Here is a 17434-nt window from a genome sequence, read left to right on the forward strand (position 1 = left end):
CTCTTTTCCGCATAAATTTTAAAGACATCTTCAATGAAACGAATCCAATTACAAGGAAGACAAAGGCAAGTATAAACCTATGGGACTACATCAAATTTAAAAGCTTCTTCACAGCAAAAGAAACCACTACCCAAACCAAGAGACCCCTCAAAGAATGGGAGAAGATCTTTAAATGCCATACATCAGACAAGAGTTTAATAACCAACACATATAAAGAGCTTGCCAGACTCAACAACAAGACAACAAATAACCCCATCCAAAAATGGGGGGAGGACTTGGACAGAATATTCACCACAGAAGAGATCCAAAAGGCTGAGAAACACATGAAAAAATGCTCCAAGTCTCTGATTGTCAGAGAAATGCAAATCAAGACAACAATGAGATATCACTTCACTCCTGTGAGAATGTCATACACCAGAAAAGTTAACATCAGCAAATGCTGGAGAGGGTGTGGGGTCAAAGGAACCCTCCTACACTGCTGGTGGGAATGTCAATTGGTCTAACCTCTGTGGAGAACAGTCTGGAGAACTCTCAGAAGGCTAGAAATGGACCTACCCTATGACCCTGCAATTCCTCTCCTGGGGATATATCCTAAGGAACACAACATATCCATCTAAAAAGATCTGTGTACACATATGTTCTTTTCAGCACAATTTGTAATAGCCAAAACCTGGAAGTAACCCAGTTGTCCAACAACAAATGAGTGGCTGAGCAAGTTGTGGTATATATATATATATATATATACAATGGAATACTACTCAGCTATAAAAAATGGTGACTTCACCGTTTTCAGCCGATCTTGGATGGACCTTGAAAAAATCACGTTGAGTGAAATAAGTCAGAAACAGAAGGATGAATATGGGATGATCTCACTCTCAGGCTGAAGTTGAACAACAAGATCAAAAAAGAAAACAGAAGTAGAACTGAAATGGAATTGGCGTATCGCACCAAAGTAAAAGATTCTGGGGTGGGTGGGTGGGGAGAATACAGGTCCAAAAAGGATTCAGAGGACCTAGTGGGGGTCATATTGTTATATGGGAAACTGGGGAATGTTATGCATGTACAAACTATTGTACTTACTGTTGAGTGTAAAACATTAATTCCCCAATAGAAAAAGAAAAAAGAGTTATGATAAGCAATTTAGAGTTAGATTTGCATGTTGTAATGCACCAGAAAATATTTTAGGTATAGGAGAAATATGTATTATATTCCCAAAGTTTTTATGTATGATGAGAATTGCTAAAGCAATTCCATGTGGCCTAGCCACTGTAAATATACCTGATATAAAGTGATCACCCACAGAACCTAGCTTCACCAATCAGTACCCAGTTAAGGAAGGAGTGGAAGAAATTAGTGAAACAATTCAGATCATGCTAAAGGAAGGAGTTACAGAACCTACTCACAGCTTTAACTATAACAGCCAACTGGCCCAATATGGCCAGTTCAGAAGCTCAATGGTAAATGCAGGATGACAGTGGACTATTGAAGAGTTTGTGAAAGAACAGGAAAGATGCCAGGACAATTACCTTATGTAGAAGATATATTTCTAAGAATTAGGAAGGCTTCACCTAAATGGCTAGCCACAATAGACTTAACTGACATGTTCTTTGCTATACCTTTAGCACCAGAATTTAGAGAGATTACAACATTTTCATGGCAGGGAAAGCAGTATCAGTTTACTCGAGTCCCACAAGGGTACAGAAACAGTCCTATCATTGCACATAATACCCTCAGATGGAGCTTAGAGACATTACAGCTACCAAAGGGATGTGAAATTTTTTCTTAAGTAGATCATCTTTTAATTATAGGGCAGAATAAGGACACCGTGACACAGGCTCTAGATGTCTCTGTTAAACACCTAAGACAACAGGGATGGACTATTAATCAGGATAAGGTCCAAGGCCCTGATAAAAGTGAAAAGTTTTGTTCTTTCTTTTTTTTCTTTATTTTTTATTTTCCCTTTTGTTGCCCTTGTTGTTTTTTATTGTTGTAGTTATTATTGCTGTTGTTGTCATCGTTGTTGGATAGGACAGAGAGAATGGAGAGAGGAGGAGAGAAAGACAGACACCTACAGACCTGCTTCACTACTTGTGAAGCAACTCCCCTGCAGGTGGGGAGCTGGGCATCAAACACGAATACTTATACCAGCGCTTCACGCCATGTGCGCTTAACATACTGCGCTACCGCCTGACTCCCCAAAGTGTAACATTCTTAGGAGTACATTGGTCAACCACAGGACCTAAAATTCCCGAGGCTGCAATAGACAAAATTAAAGCCCTACGAACACCACAGAATAAGTCTCAAACCCAGCAACCTATAGTAGGTACATTCATGTATTGGAGGAACCATATACCACACTTACAAATGGTACCACAAGAAGAGGCCTTTGGTATCGTGTAGAAGTGGATTATAGACTATAAGGAGCTCACTTATATTAAGGAAGGTCAAACGGTAGTCATTGATGTACTCTATAAACCCAGCTGGGGAAACTGGAATATATTTGTGAGGTAACAGAGCAGGCTAACTCCCATAGAATTTTATTGTAGAGTATTCCCATGGTCAGAGAACAAATTTTCCTTGTTTGAAAAATATGTATGGACAGTCTATGAAGCTTTGAGAATGTGCCACTCTACTTTGAGGAATAATCCGGTAGTACTCCGAACTACCGTGCCCATAATAGATTGGGTAAAGGCACCAGCAGAAGCATGGGCTGGCCTACCCATGGAAGCAAAGGTACTTCAATGGAAATGGTATCTCTCGGAGTTTCCTTTCTTCATGGGGTATCCCTGGTAGAGAAGGGGATGGTACCCATGGTGTCAGAGCAGGTGCTACAAAAAGCTGCAGAAGACGTGTATATTCCTCCCCCCCCCGACACCTCCCCTCCCCAGAAACAGGTACCAATAGGATGATGGGGACCAGGGCAATACTTCCCCTCTCTGGTTCACTGATGTTTCCACTACCACCGAAATAACGTGGTAAGATGGAAAGTCGTGGTGTTGCGGCCATCAGATAACATGATCATTATTGATCAAGGAACGTCCCACTCCACACAGCATGCAGAAGTTATAGCAGCTCTTTTAGCTGCCAGACAGTCCTTAAAGGAGAGAGAGGATTTACATTTGTTCTCTGACTCATGGTGTGTAGTGAACAGGATAGCCTTATGGTCAGGAAAATGGGAACATACAGATTGGAAAATCAATGGAAAGGATATTTAGAGTAAGGAAGCATGGAAGGAGCTACACCAGATTGGGAGACAGATCAAAATTCAGGTATACCATGTAGATGTTCATAAGAAAGATGAATCTTTACAGACTAAATATAATAATGAGGTTGATAAATTAGCAGCTCTTATAGGAAAAATAGACAGGGGATGGAGAGTGACATAAAACACAGGAACAAAATCAAAGTTAAAAAGGGACTCCCAGGGAGTCGGGCTGTAGCGCAGCGGGTTAAGCGCAGGTGGCGCAAAGTACAAGGACGGGCATGAGGATCCCGGTTCGAACCCCGGCTCCCCACCTGCAGGGGAGTCGCTTCACAGGCGGTGAAGCAGGTCTGCAGGTGTCTGTCTTTCTCTCCCCTTCTCTGTCTTCCCCTCCTCTCTCCATTTCTCTCTGTCCTATCCAACAACGACAACAACAATAATAACTACAACAATAAAACAACAAGGGCAACAAAAGGGAATAAATAAACTAAATAAATTTTTAAAAAATTTAAAAAAAAAAAAAGGGACTCCCAGATTAGACCCATCACACTAGAGGAAATCTTAGAAGTTTGAGTTTTTAGGGCATCCCGGGAATCACGGAACACACAAGTGGTTTAAAGAAAGGAATGCTAAAGTCACTTGGCACATGGTAAAGGAAGCTGTCAGGTCCTGTAAGAATTGTCCAAATGAACAAAGTAGATTTTGTCACAGATACTCAGGACTGCAATAAAATTACATTATAACCATACCCTACAAATAGGTTTTATAGGACCCCTAAAACAGTACAGGGACAGATGTGCTTGTACAATAGTGGATGTATATACAGGTCTAGGATTAGCAAGAAGTGGCAATAGCCCCTCCTAAAATCTGGCTATTTTTACTTTATGGAATTGGATATCAGCATATAGTATTCCAATTGTCATACAGTTAGCTCCTTGATCTCAAGGAACCCACTTTACTGGAAACATGATCCAACAATGGGCACAGAACTTAGGTATCATATGGGAATTTCATATGGCTTACAACCCAACAACAGCAGGATATGTAGAGAGATGGAATGGGCTCATTAAAGCTAAATGAATGAACAGTGAATATAAAAACCTTGAGGAAGCAATAGTAAAGGCATCTTATGAGTTAAACAACAGGTCTAGACTCTATAGGGACTCCCCTATTCGAGAGGCAGAATATGTGAACCTCCCAGACCAACAACTAATTAGACCAGACACTTGTCTCTACAGGGACAAGAAAACACAATCACTGGAAAAGGCTGAGATTGTGACAGAAGGTCAAGGGAACACCGCTTGGATTACTAAGGACAAGGGTGACTTAAGGTTGGCCAAACTGGACCAAATATCATAAGAGGATGTGCACAAGGTACATCCTAGTGTTAGTTGTTATTCTGTGTGTTATTTACCTAGGAGGCCCTATTGTGCATGAGATTGCAGCTATTTGTCAGAGTATTTATAGTGGAACCAGAACGATATCACAGGAAACAGGAGACTAGGAGTCCTGCTAGCTAGTTACACCATCTGCTGGACTGAGGCACACTTTTGCAAGGAGCAAAGACAGTGCCTGAAGGGACTGATGTGGGGATTATTGACTCTCCTCATTATGCTGGGAAAACAATAAGTCATCTCTAGTGGACCAATGAGATACCTTAAACCCCCCACACAGACCCTACCCCTCACGACACCTGAGCTTACTACACCTAGTGTTACACATCCCCCACATGACACTCGGTGCATTGTTAGTGACCACATTATTGGCATCATCACTAGCACTCACACAGATGACACTACTATCAGCGCCAACAGTACTATCTCCGGTACAACCAGCACTCTTGCAAAACCCAAACCCACTACACTAGAATTGCCAACTGTAGAGTCACTGAAGGCATGGACACCAAAGGAAGTGGACCCCAAGAGGAATCTCCCTCTCTATTGGACTGATGAGACCCTATATACTAATGTTGTTTCTAACATACAATCATTTTGGCAGAAATATTCATAGTCTCACATATGCCTGGAATCCAGGATGTGATCAGTACAGAGCTAGGGTAGCCCCTTATCATCCTAATAAGATATATATGCTGGAAACTAATGACTCAGTTAATACTAATAGGTTTGAGAAAAATCCAATGATATGTCATTTCTCAGAAGTTTGAACCAATAAGACAGATACCATGGCAATATACTCCACACACTGGAGGCCACCTAGCTACATACATCCGATTGCATTTAAGCTAACAGGATGTGCTTCAAGCAGTTTTTACTTTAGATTCTTTTGATTGTGTTATGTCTGTGAACATGACTCTATTAAGAGCATTCTTCTCCATTCTTCTCCCTCCTCTTTGTCCTATCCAACAACATCAATAACAACAACATCAACTACAACAATAAAACAACAAAGGCAGGAAAAGGGAATAAATAGGGCAGGGGTATATAACATAATGGTTATGCAAACAGACTCCCATGCCTAGGCTCCAAAGTTGCAGGTTCATTCCCGTGCACCACCAGAAACCAGAGCTGAGCAGTGCTCTGGTTTAAAAAGGGGGGGGCAAATAAATAAATATTAAAATCATCATAATAGCAACTGAGCGTCTCCGATGCCGAGGCCTGGCCCAGACCGGCGACACCGCAGCCCATGCGTCTGGCCTAAGCTGACACTCTCGAAAACAGAGATGTCTCTGCCCTGGAGCTCAGTGCTGCCTCTAGCCTGGTGGTTCAGGGTCGGCTTCTTGTGGTTATTTAAGGAGCCAGAAGCTCTAGATAATGAATAAGTGAGCTGCTCTGGCCCCTATGGTGATTTAATGAGAACAATCTAAGCTGTTTGCTTTTTTATTGATTTGATTTGATTTGTATTTATTTTGGATTAAGAGAAATTGAGAGTGGGGGCCGGGTGATGATGCACGTGGTTAAGCACACAGGTTATAGGCAGGAGACTTAAATTATCTTCATTTATTTATATTTATTTTTAATTTTTTCCCTCCTATTGCCCTTGTCTTTTTTATTGTTTCTGTACTTGTTGTTATTGATGTCATTGTTGTTGGGTAGGACAGAGAGAAATGGAGAGAGAAAAGGAAGACAGAGCGGGGAGAAAAAGATAGACACCTGCAGACCTGCTTCACCGCCTGTGAAGCAACTTCCCTGCAGGTGGGGAGCTGGGGCTCAAACTGGGATCCTTAAGCAGTCCTTGTGCTTCACATCACGTGCACTTAACCCGCTGTGCTACCGCCCAACTTCCATCTTCATTTATTTATTGAACAGAGACGGCCAGAAATCAAGAGGGAAAGGGAAACAGGGAGGGAGAGAGGCAGAGAGACACCTGCAGCCCTGGTTCACCACTTTCAAAGCTTTCTCCCTGCAGGTGGGGCCTGACAGCTCTAACCTGGGTCCTTGCGCTGTGATGTGTGCGCTCAGCTAGGTGCACCACCACCCAGCCCCGCTTTTTTTTTTTCTTACCAGAGCATTCATCAGCTCTAATGATGCTGATGCAAAGGATTAAACCTGAGATTTGGAGACTAAATCACTAGAGTTTCTTTGCATAAATAACCATTATGTTCTCTTCCCTGCCCATTTTATTTATTTGTATATATGTTTGTCTGTTTTACTGGAACACTGTTCAACTCTGTCTTCTAGTGGAACAGGGGATTGCACCTGGCACTTTGCAGCCTCAGGCATGAGAGTTTCTTTGCCTAACCATTATGCTATCTATCTCCCCATGCATACACACACACACACTACTGGCCATCTTGTTAAATGCAGAGCCTGGTGCATGGAAGTAACACACCTGTTAAAAAAATTTAAGCCTGAGACATAATGGTTTGAAGGTCAATCACTGGCACCATTGGAAGTGAAAGCCAATAAGTGCTCCTATGAAAAGAAAAAAAAGAAAGAAATAGAATAAAGTCTCATGAAGGGACCAGGGGAGGAGCAGAAATTTTTTTCCTTTTATTATTATTATTAGCTTTAATTATTGGATAGAGACAGTCAGAAATACAGAGGGAGATAGTGAGAGTGAGAGAAAGAGACACCTACAGCACAACTTCACCACTTGCAAAGTTTTCCGCATGCAGGTGGGGACCAGGGGGCTTGAACCCTAGTCCTTGCGCTAGAAATGCCTTAATGCCAATTATCTATGCAAACCCTGCCCACCTACCCCTGGGGCAGCTCCACACCTTCTGGGTGGAGTCTATCAGCTCACATATCTAGAGGTGTGTCAATGGCTGAGACTCAAAACAACAAGTACTCCAGGGGTTTCAGTTTTGTTGAATATGCCACTGTGGAGGAGGTGGGTGCTGCCATGAATGCATGGCCACACAGGGTGGATGGGAGAGTCATGGAACCAAAGACAGCCATCTCCAGAGAAGATTCTCAACCACCTGGCACCCACTTAACTGTGAAAAAGATTTTTGTGGGTGGCAAAAAGAAGACTCTGAAGAAGAGATTATTTTGAACACTATGGGAAAATTGAAGTTATTGAAATCATTACTGACAGGGGCAGTGGCAAAGGAAAGGCTTTGCTTTTGTAACCTTTGATAATCATGATTCTGTCGACAAGACTGTCATCCAGAAATACCATACTGTGAGTGGCCACAATTGTGAAGCAAGGAAAGCCTTATCACAGCAAGAGCCTCGTACAGCCAGAGGACAAAGTGGTTTTGGAAACTTTTTGGGGGGCCATGGACGTATTTTTTCTGGCATTGACAACTTTGGCCGAGGAGACATTAGTGGTCAAGGTAGCTTTGGTGGCAGCCGAGGTGGTGGCTGATGTGGTGGCAGTGGAGTTGACTACAATGGATTTGGCTATGACAGAAGTAATTTTGGAGGTGGCAGAAGCTACAGTCATTTTGGCAATTACAAAACTAGTCCTCAAATTTTGGACTATGAAAGGAGGAAACTTTGGATGCTAAAGCTCTGGCCCCCATGCTGGTGGTGGCCAGTATTTTGCCAAACCACAAAAACAAGTTGGATATGGTGGCTGCAAGAGCAGCAATAGCTATGGCAGCAGCAGGTTTTAATCCCCAGGAAACAAAGCTTAGCAGGACAGCAGAGCCAGAGAAGTGACAGGTTACAACAGATTTGTGAACTCAGCCAAGCACAGTGGAGGCAGGGCCTAGCTGCTATAAAGACTTGTGTTAGAATCTTGTGTGTGGGGAAAAAAAAACTTTGGAGGACTGTATTTGTGACTAATTGTGTAACAGGTTATTTTAGTTTCTGTTTTGTGGAAAGTGTAAAGCATTCCAACAATGAGTTTTAATGTAGATATATTTTCACCCACACTATTGATTGCTAAATGTAATAATCTGATCATGATGCTGAATAAATATGTCTTTAAAAAACAAAAACTGTGCTACTAAATATAAATAAATATGAACAATGGACACAGAGCTGGCTCACACAGGAGAGCATTTGCCTTACTGTATAGTGCCGGGATAGCCTGAGGGTGCTTCTTCCCGAGCTAGTGCTCTCTGGGTTGGAGAGAACTCAACTGGAGCCGATCTAGGCTGCTGCGTGAGAGAGGGATCAGGAACTCGTGCCGCACTAACTTCGCAGGAGATACACTCTGGAACTCTCAGAGCCGGAAAGCAATTTCCAAGTGTCTTTAATCAGAAGAGCAGCTGTTTTTATACTCTCCAAGTAGGGTGGAAACAGGATGTGACATAGAGAGGGTGGAGCAAAAAGTGACTGGTGGAAGATCAGGGTGTGACAAGGAGAGGATCAGGGTGTGACAAGGAGAGGGGGTGGAGCAGGTGAGAATTCTACCACTAAACCACCAATGCCCTGGAGGGAGTGTGGTGCTTTGTGTAAATGTAAAAGTGATTTATGTAAATAGACCAAAGCTTTGAATGGGATCAAATCAATCCCTATATAGGCATATGGTTAAGCAGAGGCCAGGGGGAGCTGGCATACTACCCAACAGTATAGAGATGTCAGGTCTGAGCACCCCACAGGAGCACCACAGGGAGGGTACGTTCCACTTGGGGTGGAGCAGTGTGGTGAATCCCTCCTCTCTCAACCTCAGAAACATAAAACAATAAAAATCCAACACATGAGTCCTGGGATCAGGTAACCCCCAATTTTCTGAAAACCCCCTTCCAATGAACCTTTTTAAAAATTTAAGGGAGTCAGGTGGTAGCATAGCGGGTTAAGCACACGTGGCGCAAAGCACAAGGAATGGCATAAGGATCCCGGTTCAAGCTCCCGGCTCCCCACCTGCAGGGGAGTTGCTTCACAGGCGGTAAAGCAGGTCTGCAGGTGTCTTTCTCCCCCCCCTGTCTTCCCCTCCTCTCTCTACTTCTCTCTGTCTTATCCAACAACAATGACATCAATAACAACAACAATAATAACTACAACAACAATAAACAACAAGGACAACAAAAGGGAAAAATAAATTTAAAAAGTAGATAAAAAAATTTTTTTATTTATAAAAAAAACCTGAAAAAATAGGAAAAACAACTTCACACAATCCCCTCCCCCCAGAACTCGTATCCCATCCCCTCCCTTGACATCTTCCCTACTTTTTAATCCCTCTGGGAGTATGGACCCAAGGTCATTGTGAGACACAGAAGGTGGAAGGTCTGCCTTCTGGAATTGTTTCCCCGCTGAACATGGGCATTGACAGGTGGATCCATACTCCCGTCTCTTTCCCTAGTGGGACAGGACTCTGGGGAGGTAGGGCTCCAGCACACATTGGTGGGAACCACACCCAGGGAAACCAGTTGGCATTATGGTAGCATCTGCAACCTGGTGATTGACATATAAAGCCAAACAATCTGTTGACTATGAACCTAAAGATTGGAATAGTGAGGAAGATTTGGAGGTCTCCATTTTATAGTTAGTAGGCCTATTTTTGTTATATTCCAAAGGAACCGTGATTATACTAGATTTTTTTTTTTCTGAGCCTGACATCTGATATGCAGGTGGACCTAAGTTATTGTCTGGGGAGATGATGTCATGCTTGGAAAAAGGAACAGGAAGATGGATCAGGGAAGAGAGTAGCTCCCAAATATGGGAAAGGTATATAAATATTGTCAACTGTAAACTCCATCAATTTGATCTGGGGCCCATATTCAAAACAATTTTTAAGTGAAACCATGTGTCTGGGGCATATTTGAGGTCAGTGAGTTAGCATAGCAGTCATACACCTAAAGTTCATGCTTGAGACTCAGTGTAACACGTTTCAGTCTTCAAAGCCACTGTAACTCAGAATTCAGTATAGTTTTGGTAAGAAAAAAAAAGTGCAGGTAAATAGCTCTCCTTTTTTTTAAAAATATTTATTTATTCCCTTTTGTTGCCCTTGTTGTTTTGTTGTTGTAGTTATTATTGTTGTCGTTGTTGGATAGGACAGAGAGAAATGGAGAGAGGAGGGGAAGACAGAGAGGAGAGAAAGATAAACACCTGCAGACCTGCTTCACTGCCTGTGAAGCGACTCCCCTGCTGGTGGGGAGCCGGGGTTCGAACAAGGATCCTTATGTCGGTCCTTGTGCTTTGCGCCACCTGCGCTTAACCCGCTGCGCTACAGCCCGACTCCCAAATAGCTCTCCTTATGATTACTCATAGTCCGTTTACTTTGCCCTAGTTGGTATATCCATTTCTCAACTGTTGCTGAGTTAGAAATAGAGGCAGAGAAGGTGGTGACTAAGATCTGCCATGTGATCAGGCTTCTAGAGTTATTTGTGTGAAGTAACATGTTGGAGACTTTTCTGTGGAGTCTCAGGGAGAGGTGCTTATGCATGGGGGGAGATGAAGGAACTAAGAGAACAGAGCTAAGGAGTCTGTTCTCTTTGATGTTTACCACACCCAGCATTGTCTAGAGACAAGCTGGGCAGCTGGGGAGTCAGCCATGTTAAAGGAGACGGGCAGTGGGGAAGCCCAGCCAGTGGCCTCAGCTCAGTCAAATGTGAGGCAATTTGACTAGTTAATGGGGGTGTTAGGAGGCTGTTAAGAGGAGTGTTGATGGCATCCAAGTTGAAGAGTTTCACTCTAAGGGAGAGGAGAGGGGGGCTGGGTGGTAGAGCAGTGGAGCAAAGAGTAAGGACTGAACTAAGGATCCCAGTACCAGCCCCTGGCTCCCCACTTGTAGGAGACATTGCCTGACAGATGAAGGTCTTCAGGTGTCTTTCTCTCCCCCGTCTTTCCCTTTTCTCTCCATTTCTCTCTGTCCTATCCAACAATGACAGCAATAACAACACAATAAACAAGGGCAACAGGGAAAAAATGGCCTCCAGGAACAGTGGATTCCTATTGCAGTCATGGAGCCCCAGCAATAACCCAGGAAGCAAAAGAAAAAGAGAGGAGAATGGAGCTATGTTCAGATAAGGGAAGTCTTTGATAGCGTGTTGGAGAGCAAAATCATGGTTGTACAGTGAACCTTTGTTTCCATAATTTAGGCCCCTATTGCCTGAACTTGCTTGGTCAACAACTGAACTCATCTTGACTGCGAGATTTTAGGGAGTAAGGAGTGGGGACCATGAAGTGAAAGGAGTTAAGAGAGAAAAACGTTCATTCAGGGAAGTAATATGAGTGCTTCACTCAACTCAGGGCTTTGATATGAAAGGAAAATGAAAGGTGAGACTGAAGAGTAAGAGTAGGCTTAGATGTCAAGTCAGTGACAATAAGAGTGGCCTTCTAATTATTTAAGATTAGAAAAAATTATGGTGTGGGAGGTAGTGGAGTGGATAAAAATTGGGCCCTTAAAAACATGAGTTTCTGGGGCTGGGTGGTGGCACACATGGTTGAGCCCGTATGTAACAGTGCGCAAGGACCCAGGTTCGAGTCCTCAGTCCTTACCTGCAGGGTTAACTTCACCATCAGTGCATCAAATTGCATACCTCCCCTTGAGTGGTGTGCCCATGATTCTAAAGAAGGAACTTGATAAGCTGCTGAACCAGGGTCCCCCTTCCCCTGTGAGGATGCTCATCCCACTGTGGGAATCTGATATGTTCCAGTCTCCTTCAAGCATTCTGTCAACCCTAGATGTCAAATTGCCACCTATTTGATATGACTGACCTATTTAAACTCAACACTTTGTGGTTTTTGTGTGTTTAACTTTGTATTAATAAAGCAGTTCTTTACCAAAAAAAAAAAAAAAAGGGGGGGGGGACAGAAAAGGAGTATGGATTGACCTGTCAATGCCTGTGTTCAGCAGGGAAGCAATTCCAGAAGTCACACCTTAAACCTTCAGCTCCCCATAATGGCCATGGGTCTATACTCCCAGAGGGATAAAGAATAGGAAAGCTATCAGGGGAGGGGATGAGATACAGAGTTCTGGTGGTGGGAATTGTGTAGTGTTATTTTATACTATGCTTTTTGTGTTTTTTTTTAAATATCTATTTTTTGCCCTTGTTTCATTGTTGTTGTTGTTGGATAGTAGAGAGAAATGGAGAAGGGGAATGTAGAAAGGGGGAGGGAATGACAGATAATAATGCAAACATACTTCACCACTTATGAATCCCCTGCAGGTGGAGAGCCAGGGGCTTGAACTGGGATCCTTACTCCTCTCCTTGCATTTGTACCACCTGCACCTAACCTGTTGCACAACTGCCCAACTCCCTAGTGTTTCCTTTATATAAAAATTTACAAATTCGGGGTCGGGCAGTGGAGCAGTGGGTTAAGCGCATGTGGCGCAGAGCGCAGGGACCGGCATAAGGATCCCGGTTCGAGCCCCCGGGTCCCCACCAGCAGGGGAGTCACTTCACAGGCAGTGAAGCAGGTCTGCAGGTGTCTATCTTGCTCTCCCCGTCTTCCCCTCCTCTCTCCATTTCTGTCCTATACAACAACGAACAACATCAACGATGGTAATGATAATAACCACAACGAGGCTACAACAAAGGCAACAAATAGCGGGAAAAAATGGCCTCCAGAAGCGGTGGATTCATGGTGCAGGCACGGAGCCCAGCAATGACCCTGGAGGAAAAAAAAAATTTACAAATTCAGGGCACAGTAGGTGGAATAGGTGGGTTTTGGATAAAAACCACTTCCCAGGCCACTCAGTAGCTTCAACAGTTGGTGTTTCTGTCTCTTCTAAAGCATGACAATCTCACAAGTTGGTTTTATTTGCCTTCCTTGATAAACAGTGACTTGGAGAATATTTTCAGATGTCTACTGTCCCTGAGGATCTCTTGAGAATATTCTGGCCATATATTCCACCTATTTTTGATTATCATTTAAAAAATATTTTTTGAGAGATGCAGAGATAAACACTATAGCAATGCTCAGCTCCAGCTTATGGTGGTGTGGGGGGGGCTGAACCTGACACTTGTAAAGATTAGTGGAACATCTGAAAGCTTTATGATTTTTCTTGGGGTTTAGTTGCACTACGAATTCTTTCAGGTCTACAAAGAGAACCAGAACAACAGAATGTTTTCAACACTGCTTACATTTATCAAATTTCTCCCCACTCTGTTATTTCATATTGACAAATATGACAGGCTTGAATCAATGTTTTGCTGTTTACTTTCACAGGGTTTCCTTCCACTGTGAGATCTTTCATGTCTCCAAAGAACATTGACTTAAATGAATGTTTGGACTACATTGTTTACATTCATGAGGTTTCTTTCTCTCCACTGTGAGTTGTATCATGTAACTGAAGAGAACTAGACTCCATGAATGCTTTACTTCATTGTTTACATTCATAAGCTGTCTCTGCACTGTGAATTCTTTCATGTCTCTGAAGATGACTGGAAAAACTGAATGTTTTACTACACTGTTTACATTCATAGGGTTTCTCTCCACTGTGAATTCTTTCATGTGTCCGAAGATAACTGGAAGAACTGAATGTTTTACTACATAGTTTACATTCATAGGGTTTCTCTCCACTGTGAATTCTTTCATGTGTCCGAAGACTACAGGATTGCGTGAATGTTTTACTACATAGTTTACATTCATAGGGTTTCTCTCCACTGTGAATTCTTTCATGTGTCCGAAGATAACCGGAATAACTGAATGTTTTACTACATAGTTTACATTCATAGGGTTTCTTTCCACTGTGAATTCTTTCATGTGTCCGAAGATTACTGGATTGCCTGAATGTTTTACTACATAGTTTACATTCATAGGGTTTCTCTCCACTGTGAATTCTTTTATGTGCCGAAAGACTACTGGAACAACTGAATGTTTTACTACATAGTTTACATTCATAGGGTTTCTCTCCACTGTGAGTTCGTTCATGTTGCTTAAGACTACTGGATTGCCTGAATGTTTTACTACATAATTTACATTCATAGGGTTTCTCTCCACTGTGAATTCTTCTATGTGCCAAAAGACTACTGGAACAACTGAATGTTTTACTACACAGTTTACATTCATATGGTTTCTCTCCACTGTGAATTCTTTGATGTTTCTGAAAACTACTGGAACAACTGAATGTTTTACTACATAGTTTACATTCATAGGGTTTTTCTCCACTGTGAATTCTTTCATGTCTCCGAAGATAACTGGAAGAACTGAATGTTTTACTACATAGTTTACATTCATAGGGTTTCTCTCCACTGTGAATTCTTTCATGTGTCCGAAGATTACTGGAACAACTGAATGTTTTACCACATAGTTTACATTCATAGGGTTTCTCTCCACTGTGAATTCTTTCATGTTGACAAATATAACTGGATTGCCAGAATGTTTTACTACATAGTTTACATTCATAGGGTTTCTCTCCACTGTGAATTCTCTCATGTGTCCGAAGATTACTGGAACAACTGAATGTTTTACTACATAGTTTACATTCATAGGGTTTCTCTCCACTGTGAATTCTTTCATGTGTCTGAAGATGACTGGATTGCCTAAATGTTTTTCTACATAGTTTACATTCATAGGGTTTCTCTCCATTGTGAATTCTTTCATGTCTCTTAAGATTATGGGATTGCCTGAATGTTTTACTACATAGTTTACATTCATAGGGTTTCTCTCCACTGTGAATTCTTTCATGTGTCTGAAGATGACTGGACTGCCTGAATATTTTTCTACATAGTTTACATTCATAGGGTTTCTCTCCATTGTGAATTCTTTCATGTTGTTGAAGATGAAAAGAATAAGTGAATGATTTGTTGTATACTTCACATTCTTGAGATTTTGTACCATTCTGACTTTTTTTGCCCTCAGAGACTTTCACTGCTGTATTACTGTAAAATAATGAACAATTAATTAATGACATTAAAATGAACACAATTGATTCTATTATCAGGATGCAGGATATTATTTTCCTTAACAAGCTATAAAATCAGACATTAACAATAGATCTCACTAAAAACATATACTGAAAAATATCACAAAGATACAAAATTATAAAAAGATCTGCAGGGAGTTGGCAGCAGCATAGTGGGTTAAGCGTGTGCCGCACAAAGCACAAGAACCAGTTAGGATCCTAGTTCAAGCCCCGGACTCTCCACCTGCAGGGGAGTCATTTCATAGGCAGTGAAGCAGGTCTGAAGGTCTCTCTCTTCCTCTCTATCTCCCCCCCCTCAATTTCTCTGTCTTTATCCAGTAACAAATTAAAAAAAAGTTTTAATCTCAAATTAAAAGTCAAGCTAAAAAATTGGTAAAAAAGGGCTGGGCTAGGGGAGTCGGGCTGTAGCGCAGTGGGTTAAGCGCAGGTGGCGCAAAGCACAAGACTGGCATAAGGATCCCGGTTCGAACCCTGGCTCCCAACCTGCAGGGGAGTCGCTTCACAGGCGGTGAAGCAGGTCTGCAGGTGTCTATCTTTCTCTCCTCCTCTCTGTCTTCCCCTCCTCTCTCCATTTCTCTCTGTCCTATCCAACAACGACAACAACAATAATAACTACAACAATAAAACAACAAGGGCAACAAAAGGGAATAAATAAAATTTAAAAAAAAAAAAAGGGCTGGGCTGGGCTTGGGCGTCAGGAGACAGCACAGGTTAAGGACACATGGCACGAACTGTAAGGACAGGTTGAAGGATCCCAGGTTGAGCCCCTGGCTCCCCACCTGCAGGGGAGTAGCTTCACAAGTCCTAAAGCAGCTCTGCAGGTGTCTTTGTCTCCCCCTTTATTTTTCTGTCCTGTCCAGAATCAATGACCGTAATGATGACAACAATAAAACAAGGGCAACAAAAGGGAATAAATAAATAAATATTTAAGTGCACATGCAACAATGAGCAAGGACCTGGTTTGAGCCCCCAGTCCCCACCTGCAGGGGGAAAGCTTTGCAAGTGGTGAAGAAGGAATGCAGGTGTCTTTCTTTCTCTTTATCTCTCCCTCCATCTAGATTTCTGGCTATCTCTATCCAATAAATAAATAAGACAAAAATTGGTAAATACTTTGATACAAATGTATTATGCCAAAACTAATGATATCTTTACAGGTATTTTGTATGTATTAATTGAAACATTATTTGTTAATAGCAAGTTTTGGCTTTGTGTTGAAATTCTTTACCGAAAATACTGATCTTTTCTAGAAGGACTACATCTAAGTATCATAAAATATAGATCTTCATACATTAAATATATTCCTTTTAATTTCATTAATTTTCCTTTTTGTTGCCCATGTTTTTATTGTTGTAGTTATTGTTAGACAACAACAACAACGTTGTTGTTAGCACGGAGAATTGGAGAGAGGAGGGGAAGACAGAAAGGGGGAGAGAAAGATAAGACACCTGCAGACCTGCTTCACCGCCTGTGAAAGGACTCCCCTGAAGGTGGGGACCTGTGGATCCTTACACAGGTTCTTGTTTTTGTGGCATGTATGTTTAACCCACTGCGCTACCACTCTCAAGATATTCTTAATGTTTCCAAGTGTACTATTTTATAAATACTAAGCATCTTTACCCCCTTTTTAAGAATTCCATTTCCTTGTTACATGTGAGAAAGATTTTCCTATAAAATGGAGAAAAGACAGATAATGTAGAACATCATTATGGTACGTTTATTGCCAGTGATTCAGATGGGAACTTCAGTCATGTACATCACATACATCATATTTGAGTCACTTGTCTAAATATTCTATAACCTATTTATGTAGTATATTTGTTGAGACTATTTAAAAATTAATCTATTTGTGGCAGTGATTGTAAATTTTATGTTTTATTATAAATATTATTTTCTTAATAAATTGTATTGAAAGAGCTGCTATGCAATTAAGGAAGAAGACAGCACACAATTAAGAACCCAGAAGCAGGGAGTCAGGCAGTAGCACAGTAGGTTAAACACAGGTGCTGCAAGCACAAGAAAAAGCCCAAGGATCTGGGTTCGAGCCCCCGAGTCCCCACATGCAGGGAA

The 17434-nt window shown here is 41.9% G+C and overlaps 2 protein-coding genes and 1 long non-coding RNA gene across 6 annotated transcripts in view; 1 reads left to right on the plus strand and 2 right to left on the minus strand.

Annotated features, from left to right (window-relative positions):
• The window catches only part of LOC132542441 (uncharacterized), a 242382-nt gene that overhangs the window by 164057 nt on the left and 60891 nt on the right, over positions 1 to 17434 (minus strand). The window lies entirely within an intron of this gene.
• Positions 1 to 17434, plus strand: part of LOC107523087 (zinc finger protein 709-like) — a 424510-nt gene that overhangs the window by 118559 nt on the left and 288517 nt on the right. The window lies entirely within an intron of this gene.
• The window catches only part of LOC107523088 (zinc finger protein 14-like), a 51436-nt gene continuing 47566 nt past the window's right edge, over positions 13565 to 17434 (minus strand). For all 4 annotated transcript variants that reach the window (XM_060205004.1, XM_060205006.1, XM_060205007.1 and 1 more), the window contains one exon: positions 13565 to 15323. In XM_060205004.1, coding sequence (XP_060060987.1) covers positions 13823 to 15323 — 1501 coding nt within the window. In that variant the 3' untranslated portion in view covers positions 13565 to 13822. The remainder of the gene's footprint in view (positions 15324 to 17434) is intronic.

Source organism: Erinaceus europaeus, chromosome 13 (assembly GCF_950295315.1).
Source record: "Erinaceus europaeus chromosome 13, mEriEur2.1, whole genome shotgun sequence".
NCBI lineage: Eukaryota > Metazoa > Chordata > Mammalia > Eulipotyphla > Erinaceidae > Erinaceus > Erinaceus europaeus.